Source organism: Notolepis coatsorum, assembly GCF_963971535.1.
Source record: "Notolepis coatsorum genome assembly, chromosome: 11".
In the NCBI taxonomy this organism is placed as follows: domain Eukaryota; kingdom Metazoa; phylum Chordata; class Actinopteri; order Aulopiformes; family Paralepididae; genus Notolepis; species Notolepis coatsorum.
This window is the reverse complement of record NC_140175.1, coordinates 124,661,990-124,688,389: the sequence shown is the minus strand read 5'-3', so window position 1 is coordinate 124,688,389 and position 26,400 is coordinate 124,661,990. Positions and strand designations below refer to the sequence as shown.

General features: G+C 44.9%; 1 protein-coding gene across 1 annotated transcript in view; it reads right to left on the bottom strand.

Moving 5' to 3' along the window:
• Positions 1–6,700, bottom strand: part of LOC311237264 (solute carrier family 12 member 2-like) — a gene marked incomplete at its 5' end in the record, with an annotated part of 175,588 nt that extends 168,888 nt beyond the window's left edge. Inside the window, 1 exon segment of the mRNA XM_084325070.1 lies at positions 6,637–6,700. Coding sequence (XP_084181196.1) covers positions 6,637–6,700 — 64 coding nt within the window.
• Positions 6,701–26,400: the final 19,700 nt, after the last annotated feature.

Sequence of the window (26,400 nt, the reverse complement as noted above, 5' to 3'; positions counted from 1 at the left end):
TTTTGTCTGAGGCAGCTTGTGGTTGTGGTTTGGGGGAGGGGGAGGGGGGGGGGGCTGGGAGAGACCAGCTTCATGCTGCTGTTCTATCAAACCTGGGGGAGGGGGAGGGGTGGGGTCTGACCAGGGACAAACAGTAATTAGCAGCCTGTGTGCTTCTCTTCTCCTGCATGAAGGCCCAGCAGGGGGGGGTTCTCCACCTACTGATTGTTTGCCAACACAGTGTGACAAAGTAAACTATTCAAAAGCGAATAATTGTGCATTTGTTGTCATTGACAACTTACTTTACGCAGTGGTCACCAACCTTTTTAAGCCCAAGATCACTTTTTTTTTGTTTTGGTGAAGGCAAGATCTACCTATTGAAGCGTTGAGAGAAAAAGTCAGCCAAGATTGTACTTTAAACTAAATTACTTTTATTTGCCTGTATTCTAATTACATGCAATGCTTTGGTCCAACATTAAAACGTCAAAGTAGAACTGTAATGTACTTTCTCAGTCAGTGCTAAGTGCAGTCATCTTATGCATCTTATGTATTGAGCCGTACTGTATTGTACCCATTCTGCAATCTGTTAAATAAAGTTTTCATTCATTCATTCATTCATTCATGCAGCATCACTTTTCACATCAAAACAAAAGTAGAACTGTAATGTGGACTTTCTCATATTATTAACATTGCCAAACATATTTACAATGAGCATTTTATAAAGTAGAACTGTAATATGTACTTTCTCAGTCAGTGCTAAGTGCAGTCCTCTTATGCAGCATCACGTTTCACATCAAAACAAAAGTAGAACTGTAATGTGGACTCATATTATTAACATTAGAAAATGCTAATTGTAAATATGTTTGTCAAGGTAGAACTGTAATATGTACTTTCTCAGTCAGTGCTAAGTGCAGTAATCTTATGCAGCATCACTTTTCACATCAAAACAAAAGTAGGTGTGGACTCTCAGGGAAAGATAATTTTTTTTTTCTTCTTTTTTTACATTTTTTTTTCAGGGAAAGATCTACAGGGAAGGTCTCAAAGATCGACGGGTTGGTGACCACTGCATTACAGTATCTGAATTGTCTCATAACCCCCACCCCTCTGGTATTCCCAGCAGGTTAATACCGGTATGGGCAGGGTAATAGAAGAAATTTGTATCTAAATATTAAAATATGAGAAAAATAAACAGTGTAAACAAAGACAGTGCAGATGAGGGTCTGTATGCCCTATCGGTTATATATCGTATTAGCTTACGCTCTGCGCTCAAGTGGAACACATCCCATAGCCAGTCTAATACTGAATAAATGTCTTCACATGTACACACCCATCCGCCTGGCCACACCCCCATCCGCTCCTCTACATAAGCGGGGGTGTGGCCATACTAACAGCTCCTTCCCTATTTTCACCACCGACAAGTGTCTGTATACACCACTTGAGTTTAGTGCCGAAATAGTTGTTGGAAAGGAGCTACGTGGACATTGTATCTTATTTTTTCTCTCTCTCACCAATTTTCGAGAAAAGCTAAGTCATAATGTCTGCACCTTCGGGGGGTTCGAACGCTCACAACGTCACCCTTCACCAGCGCTTCTCCATTGCCGCGTCCGCCGTGCGTCGTGGGGCTGCTCTGACTCCACGGCCGTGGCAGTCAGATACGCCCGAGCGGCGCCCGGTGGTGAGTCTGCCTCTCCGAGGGGCCGTTGAACCGCCGTCTCCCGTGAGATGGCCTGGTTCCAGCCCTGGTTCCCCCGCCAGTCCTCTGGTGGCTGGGGATTTGCGACGCAGGCTCTTCGCCTCTGCTCGCTCCCGTCGTAGGGCGGCGAGCTGCAGGGGCGAACGGCCTGGCTTTGGGGAGGTGCTGGAGCCGAACGAGGGTGCTCTTGCCCTGTCTCCGTTTCCGATGGAAACTGAGGATCACATGGAGGGGGCGAGAGCGCTCTTGTTTGATGCCCCAATGGATTCGTATCATTCTCCCCCTCGGGGTGTGGCAGGGAGTGTTGCGTCTCCTTGGGGTCCCTTGTTCTCCGGTGTTGGGTTAGAACCTCCGACCCTGAGACAAGATGCTCAGCTATCTGCCGCGTCAGATGGTGGCGCCCGACATGGCAGCCTCCCGTACGTGAGGGACGCGGGCAACCTGAAGGGAGTTGCGTGCCTTGTTCCCCAAGCTCATGGCGGCCGCCGTAGCCGCTAATGGCATGGCGTTGCCGCAGCCTCTGCCTGCACCTGTTCCTGATGACATGATAGGTCATCTCTGGCAACGTCGTCCTGTGAGAGAGACAGGCGTTGTCTGCCCATTCTTCCCGTCAATGGAGGCCTACGTGAAACAGGGACAGGTAATCTCCCGCATCACTGGCCTTACCCCCGCCTACGTGCCAGTCACGCGGGTGGAGGGTTTGGTCCAGGGACTAAAGGACGGGGTGTCTCGGCTTGATAGCCCGATGACATCCATTCTTTGTCCCGAAGTGGTGTGGGAGCCGTTGCGGAAGCCGGTTCCCCAAGGGAAATCGGCTAGGCAGATGGCTAACTGGAGTGACCAGGCGTAAATCGCCGCTACATGTCGGGGATGATGTATTGGACGACCAAACAGTACCTTCACGCCCAGGCGGCTGGAGCTATCCTGCACCTTACCCAGCTGCAGGCGGGAAGGGGCGCGCCCTGGCCACTCTGTCCCAGCGCCACCTTTGGCTGGAGCAGGCGAGGGTGCCGGAACAGAAGAGGATTCCCCTGCTCACGGCCCCCCTCTCCGATGCTGGGCTCTTCGGGTCGGCCATGCAGCAGATGACGGCTGCCTGCAGAGAGATGGAGGAGGAGCGCGCTGTGCTCCAACCCCATTTCCCCCGACCCGATGCCACCGGTGATGGCTGACGGAAACAACGCCGGCAGAGGCCCGCGACCGTTGCCACCGCCACCACCGCCACTGCTGGGCCTTCGTCCAAGAAGGCCAGGAGTGGAGGGAGTGCCTCGTCCGCCGCAGCCAGCCGCCCCACGCCGTGGGGGCAAGCACCGTGCTGCATGCGGCAGGAGTCGCTAGTGACTCTCCCCTGTTTACCCCTGTTCCCTTCCCCACCCCAACATATGATTTTTGTTACTAAATAAAAGGTCCCTCCTGGTGAGGGACTGTTTTTTGTTACAAACTGTGTTTTTATTCACTGTTATATATTGGGGATACGGTGTATAAACCCTCACCTAGCTGTGGGGTTGTGTGTTGTTTAAGTGAGTAGGACAGTTTTCTTATAAATCGTTCTGGTCGCTATGTATATGTGTGCTTGGCAAGGCCTGTGGCTAGCACTCGTCGAAAGACTTGTCTTCCCTCATCATGAAGAAGTCTGTGTTCTTCTTATAGTGGTCCATTTTACCGTTTGTCTGAGGGGGTTGTGTGTATTCTGTTACATTGGAAACATGGCATCGAGTCCACAACTTGGTTAGAGTGCTAGCCTACAGAAGTGCTCGTATATGTAGCTTGTACCGAGGTCTTGACCCTCTCTTAAACGTATGTGTTTTTTCTTAAAACATAAAACACGGGTGACGTGTTCACACATGAGCCTACAGCCTTGTATATAAAACCCGTTCGCAGACTAGTTATCATCTGTGGCTGGCGTGCATTGGTTTAGCTTATCCTTGTGGATATACGCTTTTCATATAGCATGCTGGCTACGTGGGTATCATCGCTGCTGGTTGTTTTTCATCGTATCCGGGGTGTGGGGTCATGAGGGGGTGAACTGATAAACCCTTCCTCCCCTCTTTTCTGATTGGTCAGGGGGTTGGGCCTTCTGTCCTTCGGGCTTCCTGTTGCACTGTTTGGTCAGCGTGTCACAGGGTAGGGAGAAGGGGGGGGCGGGAGTTCCCTGGTCCCACGCCTTTTTTGGCCAGGTGGGTCACGGAATTCCCCCCGCCATAGAGTACGTCACTGGGCGCGTTTCTATTGGTTGTGAGACTTCCGTGAGTTCTTTTCAGGCTCCATGTTGTGGACCTCTGTTGTTGTCAAGATGGGTTTTGCGGTGCATGTGAACTTAAACAAAAGTTTTCTGCTCTGTTGCATATGTCTTGAGCTTTTGGTCACGTAGCTCAATGTTACATATATCTTTTCAAATTGTTACTCATGTGGGAAGTCTCTCTGGGGGTTCCCTGTCTCCTCTCTTTTATACAGAGCAGGTTTGACAGGGGTGTTTTTTCCCTCAGACGTGTCATATGGGACCCATATCTGTGTCTCTTGGCCGGCTTCCTGCCGCTCTCCCAGGTGGCTTGGAGGGAACGTTATCTGGGTTCTTGTTAGAATTACCATTGATATGTTTTGGGTCTCGACGTGTACATAGTGCTGGCCCCGGGTGCTTGTGTGTGGAATCACGCATGGGCTTGCGCTCCTTGGTTGCTCATTTCATTGTAACAGCGTTTTCATGGGGCAACTGGGATGGAGTTTGTCTCTTCCGAGCACCTGTGTACTAGGTTAGTCTCGATGAATTCTCGTTCATCTCTGGGGGGAGATAACGGAATAGATCAGAGCATTGGCGGAGGGGTCTCACGCTTTTGGGGTGGCATGTGGGTTGCGCGCCTGTGTAGTCGTGGGTTCTTCTGTGGGAAGGTAAGTCCCACGGTCTGCTTACCCTGTGCGTTGAGTTGCTAAACCCTCTTCGCACAGTCGGATCTGATTCCCTCCCGTCCTCCACTAGGGGGGTCCGGGGGCTCGGCCCCCCCCGGTTCTGATGGTTGTGGGGGGCCTCAGCGGGTACATTTGTCGAGCTTCCGCTCTGCTCAGCTCCAGTGTTCCACTTGAGCGCAGAGCGTAAGCTAATACGATATATAACATACCATAGTTATTTATGTTCTATGTTCTAGAATGTTCGGCTATGACATCATCACAAATGTTCTAGAATGTTCGACCATGACATCATACTGTGACATCACAAATGTTCTAGAATGTTCTATTATGACATATGACGGTTCAATGACTTTATCTAAATCCAATCAATATTAAACATTCATAATACAATAACCTAAATATATAGCCATCAGGCTGCTAAACGAACAATAAACACTATGCAACAACCATCAAATGCACACAGCACACACACCCACACGCACACACTCACTTAAACAAACAACACACTGCAGCACCCACTCTCCACACTTTAGATCACACAAACACACTTTATATTTATTGATAAAGGATTTGCACTACAACTCGTACACCTACTGTAAATTGTACCTAAATTGCACCTCATCCTATTTCTGCCTTGCACTATATAGTATTGTATATTAGTACACTGCATAGTATTGTATATTATATGGTAACTCAGTTACGTCTACTCTGCATCGAACATTGTACATATGTCTATACTGAACACTGTGACCTCATTTTTTACTTCTAATTTACATGCTATACTATGTTATTTTATTTCATACTTATCTTGTCTTGCACAGTCTCTGGAGCGTAACAGTAAGAAGCATTTTGTATAAAAGTATTCTGTACTTCTGTATGACAACTATTAAAGAAACTTGAACTTGAAACTTTGGCTCCTACAGTATGTTCTCTCTGGCAGCAGTCCATGTTAGTTATCTTTGGGATGACAGGAGGGATGACAGGAGGGGTGACAGGGGGGATGACAGGAGGGGTGACAGGAGGGGTGACAGGGTCACTCTGTGCTGTTTATAGGACAGACATGCTGTACGTTACATTTACATTTAAAAACACTTTTATCCAAAACAACTTACAAGTTGTGTACAACAAGTCAGCAGGAAGGGTACAACTGGCAGCTAAGGGTCAGTACAATTGTTCGTCAAACAGTGTTGAACTTGAGTGATACAGTCGTGAGTGCATAGTAGTAGAGACATATTAGCATAGTACAGTGCTTCTCAAACTTTTTCTGTCAGGCCCCCCTTTGGCGGACCAAAATATTTTGGGCCCCCCCCCCCCCCCCCCCCTCGCCCCAACAAAATAGTCATGAAATGTTTAAATTTATTGAAATAACACCAATATCGTGACCTTTCAAATTGTGCAACCACTTTACAACTGTGCAATTGTGCAACAACATAACAATACAGTCCAATACACTCAAAGACTGTGCTTTTTAAAAAATACAGACATCTTGTAACATTGCAATACAATTCAATGGACACTCAAGACTGCTTTTTCAAAAATAGAGACATCTTGTAAGATTGCAATACAATTCAAGGACACAAAATAGATAGAAAAATTTGTGAAAAACTTGTGAAAGAACTTGTGAAAGAACTTGTGAAAGAACTTTGCAATTTGTGCAAAAAAAGAGAAAATGTAAGTAAATTATGTGAGTCATCACACAGCAAACTCAGTCAGGTTCTCAATGGCATCAGTCTGTTGTTCATCAAGGCGCCTGCCCCACATCTCTAGCTTTCAACTGAATGCAGTGATCTTGTTTGCCAGGTCAGGTAGGTATTTATCTTTGCCTTGAATTGAATTGAATAGAATACTTTATTTAGATGTTTGCAGAAAAAAATCACATGACAGAAAGTACAGGGTCAACTAAATAGGATTAAAAAACCCAAGAAAGCCAATGGCTTGTTTCAATTGGGGTCCTTTTGTAATCAATTCATATTACATTTAGTGACAAACAGACAGACACTAGTCTACTCTAGTTTAGAGTAGACATGACAGATACTAGAAGACAAAAAATATCAACATACCTTGAAGCTGAAGGTTTAATTCATTCAGCTTTCCAAAGACATCGCTGAGATAGGCCAGTTTCATCAGAAATTGTTCATCATTGAACTTGCTTGCAGCTTTTTTCAGTTATCTTTTATCCAGAGTAACTTGGTGATCCTTTTCTGTGTTTTATTAAATAATGATTTTCAGATTTTGAGAAATGGTCAAACTTATCCAAATATGGTATTTTCATGGAGAACAGTGCAGCTGCAACAGATAGCTCTTTAGTGATAATTTTCTGTAATCCAAAAAGAATAAAAAAAAAACAAAAAAAAACGTTTTATTTTTTTAAATCTCAAGGCCCCCCCTGTCATGCCTCTGCGCCCCCCCCTGGGGGGCGCGCCCCACACTTTGAGAAACACTGGCATAGTAGGTAGTAATATAGGTAAGGTAGATTCCTTAGTAGCAGAGTGCATAATAGGACTTTTCAACAACATTTTCAACGTTTAATTATTATTTTTTTTATTAGATTTTGATTGAAGAAGTGTGTTTTTAGTCGACAGAAATTGTATCTTTTCGGTTCTTTAATACATTAAAAAGGATCTAAACCATGAAATAATGGAATTAAATCCAATGCTAGTATGGTGGCCTCACTTGAAGTCCATTTTACCTGCACATTAAATTGACTCTCTCTCTCCCCTTCTCTCTCCTCCGATCCAGACCCTCTCTCTCTCTCACTCTCGCTCAACTCTCTATCCTTCTCTCTCTCACTCTCTCTCACTCTCTCACACTCCACGACTCCCTCTTCTCACCTCCTCAGAAAGTCATTTTCACCTCTCGGTCAGGAATCACAGGTTGTCTCTGGCTGCCGGCTGAAGCTGCCACGTGTTTCCACAGGGAACACGAGGAAGACATCCACTGCCCTAAGAGATGTGGTGCCAGGACTGCTGCTGCCGGCCCTCTACCATCCACTGCCCTAAGAGATGTGGTGCCAGGACTGCTGCTGCCGGCCCTCTACCATCCCTGCTGGCCCTCTACCATCCACTGCCCTAAGAGATGTGGTGCCAGGACTGCTGCTGCTGGCCCTCTACCATCCACTGCCCTAAGAGATGTGGTCACCAGGACTGCTGCTGGCCCTCTACCATCCACTGCCCTAAGAGATGTGGTCACCAGGACTGCTGCTGGCCCTCTACCATCCACTGCCCTAAGAGATGTGGTGCCAGGACTGCTGCTGCTGGCCCTCTACCATCCACTGCCCTAAGAGATGTGGTCACCAGGACTGCTGCTGGCCCTCTACCATCCACTGCCCTAAGAGATGTGGTGCCAGGACTGCTGCTGCCGGCCCTCTACCATCCACTGCCCTAAGAGATGTGGTGCCAGGACTGCTGCTGCCGGCCCTCTACCATCCACTGCCCTAAGAGATGTGGTGCCAGGACTGCTGCTGCCGGCCCTCTACCATCCACTGCCCTAAGAGATGTGGTGCCAGGACTGCTGCTGCCGGCCCTCTACCATCCACTGCCCTAAGAGATGTGGTGCCAGGACTGCTGCTGCCGGCCCTCTACCATCCACTGCCCTAAGAGATGTGGTCTCCAGGACTGCTGCTGCCGGCCCTCTACCATCCACTGCCCTAAGAGATGTGGTCGTCAGGACTGCTGCTGCCGGCCCTCTACCATCCACTGCCCTAAGAGATGTGGTCTCCAGGACTGCTGGTGCCGGCCCCCTACCATCCACTGCCCTAAGAGATGTGGTCGTCAGGACTGCTGCTGCCGGCCCCCTACCATCCACTGCCCTAAGAGATGTGGTCGTCAGGACTGCTGCTGCCGGCCCCCTACCATCCACTGCCCTAAGAGATGTGGTGCCAGGACTGCTGCTGCCGGCCCTCTACCATCCACTGCCCTAAGAGATGTGGTCTCCAGGACTGCTGGTGCCGGCCCTCTACCATCCACTGCCCTAAGAGATGTGGTCTCCAGGACTGCTGCTGCCGGCCCTCTACCATCCACTGCCCTAAGAGATGTGGTCGTCAGGACTGCTGCTGCCGGCCCTCTACCATCCACTGCCCTAAGAGATGTGGTCGTCAGGACTGCTGCTGCCGGCCCTCTACCATCCACTGCCCTAAGAGATGTGGTGCCAGGACTGCTGCTGCCGGCCCTCTACCATCCACTGCCCTAAGAGATGTGGTGCCAGGACTGCTGCTGCCGGCCCTCTACCATCCACTGCCCTAAGAGATGTGGTCACCAGGACTGCTGCTGCCGGCCCTCTACCATCCACTGCCCTAAGAGATGTGGTCGTCAGGACTGCTGCTGGCCCTCTACCATCCACTGCCCTAAGAGATGTGGTGCCAGGACTGCTGCTGCTGGCCCTCTACCATCCACTGCCCTAAGAGATGTGGTCACCAGGACTGCTGCTGCCGGCCCTCTACCATCCACTGCCCTAAGAGATGTGGTCGTCAGGACTGCTGCTGCCGGCCCTCTACCATCCACTGCCCTAAGAGATGTGGTGCCAGGACTGCTGCTGCCGGCCCCCTACCATCCACTGCCCTAAGAGATGTGGTGCCAGGACTGCTGCTGCCGGCCCCCTACCATCCACTGCCCTAAGAGATGTGGTGCCAGGACTGCTGCTGCCGGCCCTCTACCATCCACTGCCCTAAGAGATGTGGTCACCAGGACTGCTGCTGCCGGCCCTCTACCATCCACTGCCCTAAGAGATGTGGTGCCAGGACTGCTGCCGGCCCTCTACCATCCACTGCCCTAAGAGATGTGGTGCCAGGACTGCTGCTGCCGGCCCTCTACCATCCCGCTGCGTCACCGTGGTGCATTTACATACGACCTTTATCCACAGCGCTTTGCAATTTGTTGTATTTGAGGTATGTGAGGTACAATTAGTTCCTCACATTGTACCCGTTCACTCACACATTCACACACCGACGGCGGAGGCGACCGGGCGAGGTGCCAACCTGCTCATCGGGAGCAGTTAGGGGGTTAAGTGTCTTGCTCAAGGACTCTTCGACGCGCTGTCCGGGAGGAGCGGGAATTGAACCGGGAACCAGAAACACACCGCTCTACGGTGGTCTTCACACTGGGATGATCGTGGGGACCCGTCTCTCACACAGAGGCACGGTTGTCTGGGCTTCCCCCACAGAAAGGCCTCTTTGATGGGGCTCAGTGGGGGGGAGGGCGGGGGGGGGGCTCAGTGAGAGGGGGGGGGGGGGGGGGGTCAGCGGGGGGGGGGCGTCCCGGCCGCTTGGGGAGCGGATAAGTGTCGGCGCTCACAAAGCCTTCGCCACTGGGACCCGACAGATCATCACTGTTCTCTTTTCCCACGATTACCCTCCTTCTCCTGGAGCCACCGAGAGAGGCAGCCAGGGCATCCCTTCTGTGTTGTGTTCCTCACATGGACAAGAAATACATTTATTAATTAATGCATAAATACACAAATACATAAATACATTAATCAATTAATTAATGAATAAATAAATAAATAAATAAATAAAGAGAAGCAAGACCCGAGGCTGAAGCACTGTCTTGTGAAAATTTGTTAGATGAGATACATGAGATATATGAGATACATGAGATACATGAGATACATGAGATACATGAGATACATGAGATACATGAGATACATGAGATACATGAGATACATGAGATACATGAGATACATGAGAGACATGAGAGATACATGAGATACATGAGATACATGAGAGACATGAGAGATACATGAGATACATGAGATACATGAGAGACATGAGAGATACATGAGAGACATGAGATACATGAGAGACATGAGAGATACATGAGATACATGAGAGAGACATGAGATACATGAGATACATGAGATACATGAGAGATACATGAGATACATGAGAGAGACATGAGATACATGAGATACATGAGATACATGAGAGATACATGAGATACATGAGATACATGAGAGATACATGAGATACATGAGATACATGAGATACATGAGATACATGAGATACATGAGAGATACATGAGATACATGAGATACATGAGAGATACATGAGATACATGAGATACATGAGAGACATGAGATACATGAGATACATGAGATACATGAGATACATGAGATACATGAGATACATGAGATACATGAGATACATGAGAGACATGAGAGACATGAGAGACATGAGAGAGACATGAGACACATGAGATACATGAGATACATGAGAGAGACATGAGACACATGAGATACATGAGATACATGAGAGAGACATGAGATACATGAGAGACATGAGATACATGAGATACATGAGATACATGAGATATATGAGATACATGAGATACATGAGATACATGAGATACATGAGATACATGAGATACATGAGATACATGATATACATGAGATATATGAGATACATGAGATACATGAGATACATGAGATACATGAGATACATGAGAGAGACATGAGAGACATGAGAGACATGAGATACATGAGATACATGAGATACATGAGATACATGAGATACATGAGATACATGAGAGATACATGAGATACATGAGATACATGAGATACATGAGAGACATGAGATACATGAGATACATGAGATACATGAGAGATACATGAGATACATGAGATACATGAGATACATGAGATACATGAGAGACATGAGAGACATGAGATACATGAGAGACATGAGATACATGAGAGACATGAGATACATGAGATACATGAGATACATGAGATACATGAGATACATGAGAGACATGAGATACATGAGATACATGAGATACATGAGATACATGAGAGAGACATGAGATACATGAGATACATGAGATACATGAGAGAGACATGAGATACATGAGAGACATGAGAGACATGAGATACATGAGATACATGAGAGATACATGAGAGATACATGAGATACATGAGATACATGAGATACATGAGATACATGAGAGATACATGAGATACATGAGAGACATGAGATACATGAGATACATGAGATACATGAGATACATGAGAGATACATGAGATACATGAGATACATGAGAGACATGAGAGATACATGAGATACATGAGAGAGACATGAGATACATGAGATACATGAGATACATGAGAGATACATGAGATACATGAGATACATGAGAGATACATGAGATACATGAGATACATGAGATACATGAGATACATGAGATACATGAGAGATACATGAGATACATGAGATACATGAGATACATGAGAGATACATGAGATACATGAGATACATGAGAGATACATGAGATACATGAGATACATGAGAGACATGAGATACATGAGATACATGAGATACATGAGATACATGAGATACATGAGATACATGAGATACATGAGAGAGACATGAGACACATGAGATACATGAGATACATGAGAGAGACATGAGATACATGAGAGACATGAGATACATGAGATACATGAGATACATGAGATATATGAGATACATGAGATACATGAGATACATGAGATACATGAGATACATGAGATACATGAGATACATGATATACATGAGATATATGAGATACATGAGATACATGAGATACATGAGATACATGAGATACATGAGAGAGACATGAGAGACATGAGAGACATGAGATACATGAGATACATGAGATACATGAGATACATGAGATACATGAGATACATGAGAGATACATGAGATACATGAGATACATGAGATACATGAGAGACATGAGATACATGAGATACATGAGATACATGAGAGATACATGAGATACATGAGATACATGAGATACATGAGATACATGAGAGACATGAGAGACATGAGATACATGAGAGACATGAGATACATGAGAGACATGAGATACATGAGATACATGAGATACATGAGATACATGAGATACATGAGAGACATGAGATACATGAGATACATGAGATACATGAGATACATGAGAGAGACATGAGATACATGAGATACATGAGATACATGAGAGAGACATGAGATACATGAGAGACATGAGAGACATGAGATACATGAGATACATGAGAGATACATGAGAGATACATGAGATACATGAGATACATGAGATACATGAGATACATGAGAGATACATGAGATACATGAGAGACATGAGATACATGAGATACATGAGATACATGAGATACATGAGAGATACATGAGATACATGAGATACATGAGAGACATGAGAGATACATGAGATACATGAGAGAGACATGAGATACATGAGATACATGAGATACATGAGAGATACATGAGATACATGAGATACATGAGAGATACATGAGATACATGAGATACATGAGATACATGAGATACATGAGATACATGAGAGATACATGAGATACATGAGATACATGAGAGATACATGAGATACATGAGATACATGAGAGACATGAGATACATGAGATACATGAGATACATGAGATACATGAGATACATGAGATACATGAGATACATGAGAGAGACATGAGACACATGAGATACATGAGATACATGAGAGAGACATGAGATACATGAGAGACATGAGATACATGAGATACATGAGATACATGAGATATATGAGATACATGAGATACATGAGATACATGAGATACATGAGATACATGAGATACATGAGATACATGATATACATGAGATATATGAGATACATGAGATACATGAGATACATGAGATACATGAGATACATGAGATACATGAGATACATGAGAGAGACATGAGACACATGAGATACATGAGATACATGAGAGAGACATGAGATACATGAGAGACATGAGATACATGAGATACATGAGATACATGAGATATATGAGATACATGAGATACATGAGATACATGAGATACATGAGATACATGAGATACATGAGATACATGATATACATGAGATATATGAGATACATGAGATACATGAGATACATGAGATACATGAGATACATGAGAGAGACATGAGAGACATGAGAGACATGAGATACATGAGATACATGAGATACATGAGATACATGAGATACATGAGATACATGAGAGATACATGAGATACATGAGATACATGAGATACATGAGAGACATGAGATACATGAGATACATGAGATACATGAGAGATACATGAGATACATGAGATACATGAGATACATGAGATACATGAGAGACATGAGAGACATGAGATACATGAGAGACATGAGATACATGAGAGACATGAGATACATGAGATACATGAGATACATGAGATACATGAGATACATGAGAGACATGAGATACATGAGATACATGAGATACATGAGATACATGAGAGAGACATGAGATACATGAGATACATGAGATACATGAGAGAGACATGAGATACATGAGAGACATGAGAGACATGAGATACATGAGATACATGAGAGATACATGAGAGATACATGAGATACATGAGATACATGAGATACATGAGATACATGAGAGATACATGAGATACATGAGAGACATGAGATACATGAGATACATGAGATACATGAGATACATGAGAGATACATGAGATACATGAGATACATGAGAGACATGAGAGATACATGAGATACATGAGAGAGACATGAGATACATGAGATACATGAGATACATGAGAGATACATGAGATACATGAGATACATGAGAGATACATGAGATACATGAGATACATGAGATACATGAGATACATGAGATACATGAGAGATACATGAGATACATGAGATACATGAGATACATGAGAGATACATGAGATACATGAGATACATGAGAGATACATGAGATACATGAGATACATGAGAGACATGAGATACATGAGATACATGAGATACATGAGATACATGAGATACATGAGATACATGAGATACATGAGAGAGACATGAGACACATGAGATACATGAGATACATGAGAGAGACATGAGATACATGAGAGACATGAGATACATGAGATACATGAGATACATGAGATATATGAGATACATGAGATACATGAGATACATGAGATACATGAGATACATGAGATACATGAGATACATGATATACATGAGATATATGAGATACATGAGATACATGAGATACATGAGATACATGAGATACATGAGAGAGACATGAGAGACATGAGAGACATGAGATACATGAGATACATGAGATACATGAGATACATGAGATACATGAGATACATGAGAGATACATGAGATACATGAGATACATGAGATACATGAGAGACATGAGATACATGAGATACATGAGATACATGAGAGATACATGAGATACATGAGATACATGAGATACATGAGATACATGAGAGACATGAGAGACATGAGATACATGAGAGACATGAGATACATGAGAGACATGAGATACATGAGATACATGAGATACATGAGATACATGAGATACATGAGAGACATGAGATACATGAGATACATGAGATACATGAGATACATGAGAGAGACATGAGATACATGAGATACATGAGATACATGAGAGAGACATGAGATACATGAGAGACATGAGAGACATGAGATACATGAGATACATGAGAGATACATGAGAGATACATGAGATACATGAGATACATGAGATACATGAGATACATGAGAGATACATGAGATACATGAGAGACATGAGATACATGAGATACATGAGATACATGAGATACATGAGAGATACATGAGATACATGAGATACATGAGAGACATGAGAGATACATGAGATACATGAGAGAGACATGAGATACATGAGATACATGAGATACATGAGAGATACATGAGATACATGAGATACATGAGAGATACATGAGATACATGAGATACATGAGATACATGAGATACATGAGATACATGAGAGATACATGAGATACATGAGATACATGAGAGATACATGAGATACATGAGATACATGAGAGACATGAGATACATGAGATACATGAGATACATGAGATACATGAGATACATGAGATACATGAGATACATGAGAGAGACATGAGACACATGAGATACATGAGATACATGAGAGAGACATGAGATACATGAGAGACATGAGATACATGAGATACATGAGATACATGAGATATATGAGATACATGAGATACATGAGATACATGAGATACATGAGATACATGAGATACATGAGATACATGATATACATGAGATATATGAGATACATGAGATACATGAGATACATGAGATACATGAGATACATGAGAGAGACATGAGAGACATGAGAGACATGAGATACATGAGATACATGAGATACATGAGATATATGAGATACATGAGATACATGAGATACATGAGATACATGAGAGATACATGAGATACATGAGATACATGAGATACATGAGATACATGAGATACATGAGATATATGAGATACATGAGATACATGATAGATACATGAGATACATGAGATACATGAGATACATGAGATACATGAGATACATGAGATACATGAGAGACATGAGATACATGAGATACATGAGAGACATGAGATACATGAGATACATGAGATACATGAGATACATGAGATATATGAGATACATGAGATACATGATAGATACATGAGATACATGAGATACATGAGATACATGAGATACATGAGATACATGAGAGACATGAGATACATGAGAGATACATGAGATACATGAGATACATGAGATACATGAGATACATGAGAGACATGAGAGACATGAGAGAGACATGAGAGACATGAGATACATGAGATACATGAGATACATGAGATACATGAGAGACATGAGAGACATGAGAGACATGAGAGACATGAGATACATGAGATACATGAGATACATGAGATACATGAGATACATGAGAGACATGAGATACATGAGAGATACATGAGATACATGAGATACATGAGATACATGAGATACATGAGAGATACATGAGATACATGAGAGATACATGAGATACATGAGATACATGAGATACATGAGATACATGAGAGATATGAGAGACATGAGATACATGAGAGATACATGAGATACATGAGAGACATGAGATACATGAGATACATGAGAGATACATGAGATACATGAGAGACATGAGAGACATGAGATACATGAGATACATGAGAGAAATGAGAGACATGAGATACATGAGATACATGAGAGACATGAGAGACATGAGATACATGAGAGATACATGAGATACATGAGATACATGAGAGATACATGAGATACATGAGAGATACATGAGAGACATGAGATACATGAGATACATGAGATACATGAGATACATGAGAGACATGAGAGACATGAGAGACATGAGATACATGAGATACATGAGAGACATGAGAGACATGAGAGACATGAGAGATACATGAGATACATGAGAGATACATGAGAGATACATGAGATACATGAGAGACATGAGAGACATGAGAGAGACATGAGAGATACATGAGAGACATGAGAGACATGAGATACATGAGATACATGAGATGCATGAGATACATGAGAGACATGAGAGACATGAGAGACATGAGATACTTGAGATACATGAGAGACATGAGAGACATGAGAGATACATGAGATACATGAGATACATGAGAGATACATGAGAGACATAGATACATGAGATACATGAGATACATGAGATACATGAGATACATGAGATACATGAGAGACATGAGATACATGAGATACATGAGATACATGAATATACATGAGATACATGAGATACATGAGATACATGAGATACATGAGATACATGAGATACATGAGATACATGAGAGACATGAGATACATGAGATACATGAGATACATGAGATACATGAGATACATGAGATACATGAGATATATGAGATACATGAGATACATGAGATACATGAGATACATGAGAGACATGAGATACATGAGAGACATGAGATACATGAGAGATACATGAGATACATGAGAGACATGAGATACATGAGAGATACATGAGATACATGAGAGACATGAGATACATGAGAGATACATGAGAGACATGAGATACATGAGAGACATGAGATACATGAGAGAGACATGAGATACATGAGATACATGAGATACATGAGATACATGAGATACATGAGATACATGAGAGAGACATGAGATACATGAGAGACATGAGAGAGACATGAGATACATGAGATACATGAGATACATGAGATACATGAGATACATGAGATACATGAGATACATGAGAGATACATGAGATACATGAGATACATGAGATACATGAGAGATACATGAGATACATGAGATACATGAGATACATGAGATACATGAGAGATACATGAGATACATGAGATACATGAGATACATGAGATACATGAGATACATGAGATACATGAGAGATACATGAGATACATGAGATACATGAGATACATGAGATACATGAGATACATGAGAGATACATGAGATACATGAGAGAGACATGAGATACATGAGAGACATGAGAGACATGAGATACATGAGATACATGAGAGACATGAGATACATGAGAGACATGAGAGACATGAGATACATGAGATACATGAGAGACATGAGATACATGAGAGACATGAGATACATGAGAGACATGAGATACATGAGAGACATGAGATACATGAGATACATGAGATACATGAGATACATGAGAGACATGAGATACATGAGAGACATGAGAGACATGAGAGACATAGATACATGAGATACATGAGATACATGAGATACATGAGATACATGAGATACATGAGATACATGAGATACATGAGAGACATGAGATACATGAGAGAGACATGAGAGACATGAGATACATGAGATACATGAGAGACATGAGATACATGAGATACATGAGAGATACATGAGATACATGAGAGACATGAGAGACATGAGATACATGAGAGACATGAGATACATGAGAGATACATGAGATACATGAGAGACATAGATACATGAGAGATACATGAGATACATGAGATACATGAGAGATACATGAGATACATGAGATACATGAGATACATGAGAGACATGAGATACATGAGAGACATGAGAGACATGAGAGATACATGAGAGACATGAGATACATGAGAGATACATGAGATACATGAGATACATGAGAGACATGAGATACATGAGAGACATGAGATACATGAGAGACATGAGATACATGAGATACATGAGATACATGAGAGACATGAGAGACATGAGATACATGAGAGACATGAGATACATGAGAGACATGAGAGACATGAGATACATGAGATACATGAGAGAGACATGAGATACATGAGATACATGAGATACATGAGAGAGACATGAGATACATGAGAGATACATGAGATACATGAGATATATGAGATACATGAGATACATGAGAGACATGAGATACATGAGAGACATGAGAGACATGAGATACATGAGATACATGAGAGAGACATGAGATACATGAGAGATACATGAGATACATTAGATATATGAGATACATGAGATACATGAGATACATGAGAGACATGAGAGATATGAGATACATGAGATACATGAGATACATGAGATACATGAGATACATGAGAGACATGAGAGATATGAGATACATGAGATACATGAGAGACATGAGATACATGAGAGAGACATGAGATACATGAGATACATGAGAGACATGAGATACATGAGAGAGACATGAGATACATGAGATACATGAGAGACATGAGAGACATGAGATACATGAGATACATGAGAGATACATGAGATACATGAGATACATGAGAGACATGAGATACATGAGAGAGACATGAGATACATGAGAGACATGAGATACATGAGAGATACATGAGATACATGAGAGACATGAGATACATGAGATACATGAGAGACATGAGAGACATGAGATACATGAGAGACATGAGATACATGAGAGATACATGAGATACATGAGATACATGAGATACATGAGAGATACAGACATTTTAAGTTTATTTATTTTTTACCCAGGACAGTGCACATTAATCCACATCTTCAGTTTCCACATCAATGTAAATGTGCCAGAATTAGCGAATGAGCTAGTTTTCATCTGTAGTCCCTGCCTACCATGCATAACATACATACATGAAAACTACATGAAAACTAGCACTTGTGCTATAAACACGCAAAACATACGGTTATCCTATAACCATAGTTATATGAGTATAGCGAGCGCTCTGCACTCTAGTGAAACTATCCCTTTATCCAATCTAACACTGAATAATTTTTCTCCACATGTACACACCCATCCGCCTGGCCACACCCACATCCGCTCCTCTACATAAGCGGGGTCGTGGCCATACTAACAGCTCCTCCCCAAGTCTTTCACCACCAAAGACGAAGACCACGGGGTCCTCAGTGAGTCAGTGCAGAGCGCTCGCTATACTCATATAACTATGGTTATAGGATAACCGTATGTTATATTATCGTATAGCTTACGCTCTGCACTCTAGTGGAACACAGGAGCTGAGCAGAGCGGAAGCTCGACAAATGTACCCGCTGAGGCCCACCACAACCATCAGAACCGGGGAGGACCCGAGCCCCCGGACCCCCCTAGAGGGGGACGGGAGGGAATCGGATCCGACTGTGTGAAGAGGGTTTAGCACCTCAACGCACAGGGTGAGCAGATCGTGGGACTTACCTTCACACAGAAGGACCCGCGACCACTCAGGGGCACATCCCACATGCCACTAGGGAACGAACAGGAAGAAAAAACCCTGTTACAGCCCCTAACATCACGGGGTCAAAGGTCAAAAACCCAACCCCGTGGCAAGGCCATAGCAGCGGAGCGCGGAGGAGGACCCAGCCCCAGGAACAGCCTGAGGGTCAGGACTCCCCGGAAAGGGGGCCTGGTGAGGCCAACGATGCCGTAGCATCGAGACCCCACCAGACTGTCACTAGTGACACCACCCCCCACATCGCCAGCATATTGGAGAGGGCCCAATCCAAGAGCAGGCCCTTCCCCCCTACAGCACGCCGCCCTGAAGCACTCCACAGAGGCTACACCCCCACAACACTGTGGGGCCAGTCGGCACACCGGGGAGACAACCCCCAAGAGGTTGATTCCTCAATCCCGGCAACAGGCCAAGAGCATAACTTGACCTGTGCCCGGAGCACTGCGGACTAGACAGGCGCCTAAGGGGTCTACTGTGAAAACAGCACCCCGGTGGAAGGGGCGTTCGTTATGCTGTGCACCATGTCGCAGCCTCCACAAAACCCGACCCCTTAGAGAGGTCGAGGTCCAAGAGAAGGCTGACACGATTGGCAGACGTCATGAAAAGTGCGGGGGCACACTCGCAGGCAGACGGGGTCAAGCCCGGCCTAAACCCGAGAGTCGACTCTGCTACCAACACACCGGGGAATCAACCAGCCCCCTATGTTTAGTTTAACAGGAGGCAGTTTTTCCCTTAACCCCCCCAAGAAAAAAACTCCGAAACACAACTGCGCGTATACACCGGCTGTTGCAAAGGGTCAGATTAAACTGAATATATATATTTATTGTTTTGATATACCTTGTATATTGTTTGTATATATACACAGAATATCCCTTTACCTGTGTACAAACCAGAGTAATATTCGCTCTCCTATTGGACAGCGACCCCAGGCGCCAACGACCAAGCCCCCAACGGCAAGTTCAAAGGCAACTCCGGGCATGTCGTTACATGCCCAGAGTCTGCGCAGTAATACGAGACGAGAACTGAGGTTGGCACTAGATATTCACCTTACGTATAAATACGGCGCAGGTGTAAACAGCAGTAGTCTTACCAAAACCTTAATGCCTTCACCACGAGTCAACGTGCAGTGAAGTGAGCAACCTTGCATCTAAATAGAGCATTGAGAACCGCGTGCGAATAGAATGCTAAAGTGTCAGAGTTTAACGCAGTAACGTTGAGTTCGACTTAATCTAATGTGAAGTAATAGTCGATAATTTATAGTGTATCGTGCGGCTACAGTTCTTCAGTGACCAGCATTACCACCGGTTCGTCGTGTATTTAGCTAGTGCACTTATCCAGGCTGTGCGGCCTAAATCCGTGCCCACACCCGAGGAGTCCTAGGCAAGAACCGTTGGATATGTACACCGGAGAATCTACACCGGCGATTGCAGAACCATTTCTGGTTGGATTATATTGCTTTGGGACCGTGACCACTGGAGAAGAGAACCGTTGATCCCACTGTCGTTTGGGATTTACCCCCGTGAGGATCATCACTCGGGCCCGCCTCTTGGAAGGGGCTGGCTGGCTGTCGTCAATGCTGTCGAGCATACTGGATTACAACTGTTGCTTTGTCTGCTGATCAAGGGAGTACATGCACCGGCTCCTGTATCTGGAGCCTCGTTATTCCTCGTTGACCCAGACTTTGTACCCGAACATTCCTCTACCCCTACCGGCCTTACACCCGGAGGGAACCCCCCAGTGTCTCCAGCTGGTACCGGTGTGGCCCATATAATTGCTATACCACAGGTGGCGTCAGCTTAGACCCATCATAGTATTCATACTATTCTCATTGACTTATGCTCTTGACTGACTTTACGTATGTTCTTCGCCATACAAGCGCGAGCCTAATTCTCAATCTGTAACCTAACGTTGCTTAATAATAATAAATAACCCTCCAATAGAACTTTATGTGTCAATGCCGTATTCTTGTGTGGGTGTTCACCATATATATTCATGTACTGTATGGCCAGTAATTAAAGTACATAACTAGTAGTGGTTTAATATATCACAATCTTTAATACAGTCAGGGTATTGTAACCCCTCAGTTACACCGGCTATACAGGGAGTACAAGTGTTTCAGTTTTCAAGAAGGGGTTAACCCAGGCCAACAGGTCGACGAGAACGAGTCCGGACCTGGGCCCGGCGGACCGGGACATACACAGGGATGCCAGAGGGGTTCAATAGAAACCTCCTTGACAGCCCCCTCCCAGCCCTGCCGAGCAGGGGAAGGGAGGGGCGAAAATGAATGGAGAAGGACCAGGCCCGTTAGCACAGCGCAAGGTACAACACAATATGGACCAAGCAAACTGTGAAGGACAACTTGTAGTGACATTCCCACAACACACACATCCATAACATCAATCCCCGCGACGCCCGGGACAACCCGGCATTTTCCCCCCGAAAAAGCACAAAGTCCTTCAGGGTACCAGAACAGCAGATCTGCGCCCCGGCGGACATCGGGTTAACTGGCCTGGTCCGGCGCGACCAGAACCAGTCCTGTGTCCTAGTCACGCCACCATCCCCAGTCCTAAGAGGGGGGTAGGTACGCGTGTCGATCTAAAACATCACAGAGGGCGCCACCAAGACGGTCAGAACACGAACGCACCGTACCCGGTGGCCCACCCCATGGGCGTGAGACCCCTCCGCTAATGCTTTGATCTACTCCTTCATCTCCCCCCAGAGATGAGCGTGAGTTCGTCGATACTAACCTAGTACACTACCGCTCGGAAGAGATAAAATCTCCATCTCAGTCGCTTGTACAAAAAAGGCAGTTTTTATAAATGAGCAACCAAGGCGCGCCAGCCCATGCATGGTGCCACACTGAAGCACCCAGGGCCAGCGCCATGTACACGTCGAGACCCAAAACACATCAATGGTAATTCTAACAAGAAACCAGATAACGTTCCCTCCACGCCGCCTGGGACGAGCGGTAGGAAGCTGGCCAAAAGACACAGATATGGGTCCCATATGACGCGTCTGAGGGAAAAAAAACTGTCAACACTGCTCTGTATAAAAGAGAGGAGACAGGGAACGCCCAGAGAGACCTCCCATGTGAGTAATAATTGAAAAGATATATGTAACCATTGAGCCACGTGAACAAAGCTCAACACATATGCAAATAGAGAGCAGAGCAGAAAACAAACAGTTTCCAACGCACCGCATAACTCAATCTTGACAATGACAGTGGTCCACAATACCGAGCCTGAAAAAAAACTCACCGAAGTCTCATGACCAATAGAAACGTGACCAGTGACGTATTCTATGGCCGGGGAAATTCCGTGACCCACCTGCCCAAATATGGTGTGGGACCAGGGAACTCCCTTTCCCCACCCCCTTTCCCCACCCTGTGACGCGCTTCACCCCCTCATGCGTGCGAAATTTGCGAACAACGAAAAATGTACTTTTAATTTTATAGATTTTCCACAAATAAGGGAAGGACTCTAATATAGCTTCATAGTTCAGGGTTTTATTTCAAAGTAGGTCTACAGATGTCAGTGTTTTTTCTCCTTTTCTGTGTTTTATTTCAAAGTAGGTCTACACATGGTAGTCTTTTTTCAAAGTAGACTACTTTTTATTTGATAAATGTTCCACAAATAAGGGAAGGACTCAAATATACCTGAATAGTTCAGGGTTTTATTTCAAAGTCGGTCTACAGACACCAGTGTTTTGTCTCCTTTTCTGTGTTTTATTAAAAAATAGGTCTACACAGCCAGTATTTTTTCTCCTCTTCATAAGAGTTTGAGGTTTTCCTTTGTTATAACAGGTAAAAACAGCAATTAAAAAGTCAACATTTTTCTTTTTGTTGCTTTATAATCCCATTAATGCAACAAACTGTGTGCTATAAGTATAAAGTATAATAAATCGCAAATTATGCAATTGTCTGGCATTTTATGCTAAATGTGGGGTATGCTTGGGGATATATAAAACGTTATACACTGTGTTATCTTCATTTTAAGGGTAAATAGGTTGTGCGGCTCCCTGAGCATTTTATTTTGTGGGACGGGGGAAAAGTGGCTCTTTTGATACTAAAGGTTGCTGACCCCTGCCCTAAGCAAACACACAACCCCACAGCTAGGTGAGGGTTTATACATCGTATCCCCAATATATAGTGAATAAACACACATTTTGTAACAAAAAACAGTCCCTCACCAGGAGGGACTTTTTTATTTAATAACAAAATCATATGTTGGGGGGGGGGGGCAGGGGTAAACAGGGGAGTCACTAGCGGTGCCTGCCGCGTGCAGAGTGCTGCTTTCCCCCACGGGGAGCCGGCCCGGAGGAACGGTTCTGGGGAGCCTGGTCACGACGATCCCTACCGTTACCTCCGGGCGTGGGGCAGCTGGCTGCAGCGGACGAGGCACTCCCTCCACTCCTGGCCTTCTTCTGCGAAGGTCCAGCAGCAGCGGTGGTGGTGGCGGAGGCAACAGTCGCGGACCTCTGCCGGCGTTGTTTTTTCCGGACATCACCGGTGGCATCAGGTCGGGGGAAATGGGGCTGGAACACGGAGCGCTCCTCCTCCATCTCCCTGCAGGCTGCCGTCATCTGCTGCATGGCCGACCCAAATAGCCCAGCATCGGAGAGGGGGGCCGTGAGCAGCGTAATCCTCCTCTGTTCCGGCACCCGCGCCTGCTCCAGCCAAAGGTGGTGCTGGGAGAGAGTGGCCAGGGCGCGCCCCTTCCCGGCGGCTATCGCCTGCAGCTGGGTTAGGTGCAGGATGGCTCCAGCCGCCTGGGCGTGAAGGTATGGTTGATGGTCATCCAATACCGACCCGCTCGCCATTAGCCCCGACATGTAGCGCGCTAGCTGCGCGATGTTGGAGGTTGCAGCTAGGCTCTGAGTCGCTGCGATGTACACCTGGCCACTCCAATTAGCCAACTGCCTAGCCGATTTCCCCTGGGGAACCGGCTTTCTTAACGGCTCCCACACCATTTCGGGACAAAGTATGGCTGCCATCGGGCTATCAAGTCGAGCCCCTGGACCAAACCCACCACCCGCATGACTGGCACGTTGGCGGGGGTAAGGCGTGACTGGCACGTAGGCGGGGGTAAGGCCAGTGATGCGGGAGATTACCTGTCCCTGTGGCGTCTATTCTTATCCTAACGGATTTATGCTTCGCGTTTTGCGCTCTGATTGGCCACTGACGTACGCTAGTTTTGCCCCCGGTAAGTTATCTACGCCAGTTACGCCCAGCTCGCGCCTGCATTATCCAATTCATCTTTGAAATGAATCATTCCAGCAAAGTAGGCTTCTATTATTCGAATTACTGTTTTAATGGGTATCACAGTAGTAAGTCCTACTGTAGAACATGACATATTAGCATGACATCTGATTTATTCATGTCAATACTAAAGATTAGGGACAAACGCAATTGGCACAAGTGTAAATCATGGATTAGTCACTCAGTTTTAATATCCGACTTAGCTCACCACGCTAGTCTGCTGGCTGTGGATCTTATGGTCACAAGTTCGTTCTACAGTAGGACTTACCCATTAAAACAGTAATTCGAATAATAGAAGCCTACTTTGCTGGAATGATTCATTTCAAAGATGAATTGGATAATGCAGGCGCGAGCTGGGCGTAACTAACGTAGATAACTTACCGGGGGCAAAACTAGCATACGTCAGTGGCCAATCAGAGCGCAAAACGCGAACGCGGAAGCATAAATCCGTTAGGATAAGAATAGACGCGTCCCGGGGCGGTTAGGTGGCGTAGCGGAGATTGCGTTCGTCACCAACCCCGGAACTGTGAGCTGGATTCGCCTGTTCGAATCCAGCTCACAGCTCCGGGGTTGTCACCAGCTTGGCTGGCCGTTCACACTAATACAATTGGCTGTATTAGAGGGTGGGAGAAGCTGGCGGGGTGGGTCCGGGTCGTTGTAAACAGCGACTCCTACAGTTCGGTCGGAGCGCCTGCTAAGCGCGGATAGGACCTGAGTGGGATAGTGTGATCCTTCCACACGCTACGCCCTCTCAGGGAGGATCCGCGCTGCCAGGTGAAAAGAAGCGGTTGATTGGCTGGACGTGTGTCGGAGGAAGCACGTGATAGCCTCCACTCTCCCAGATGATCTGACTGTGGGGGGTAAGTGCGCAGCGACCAGGAAGGGGATTGGGAATTGGCATACGACTAACATTGGGATGGGAGAAAATCGGAGGAAA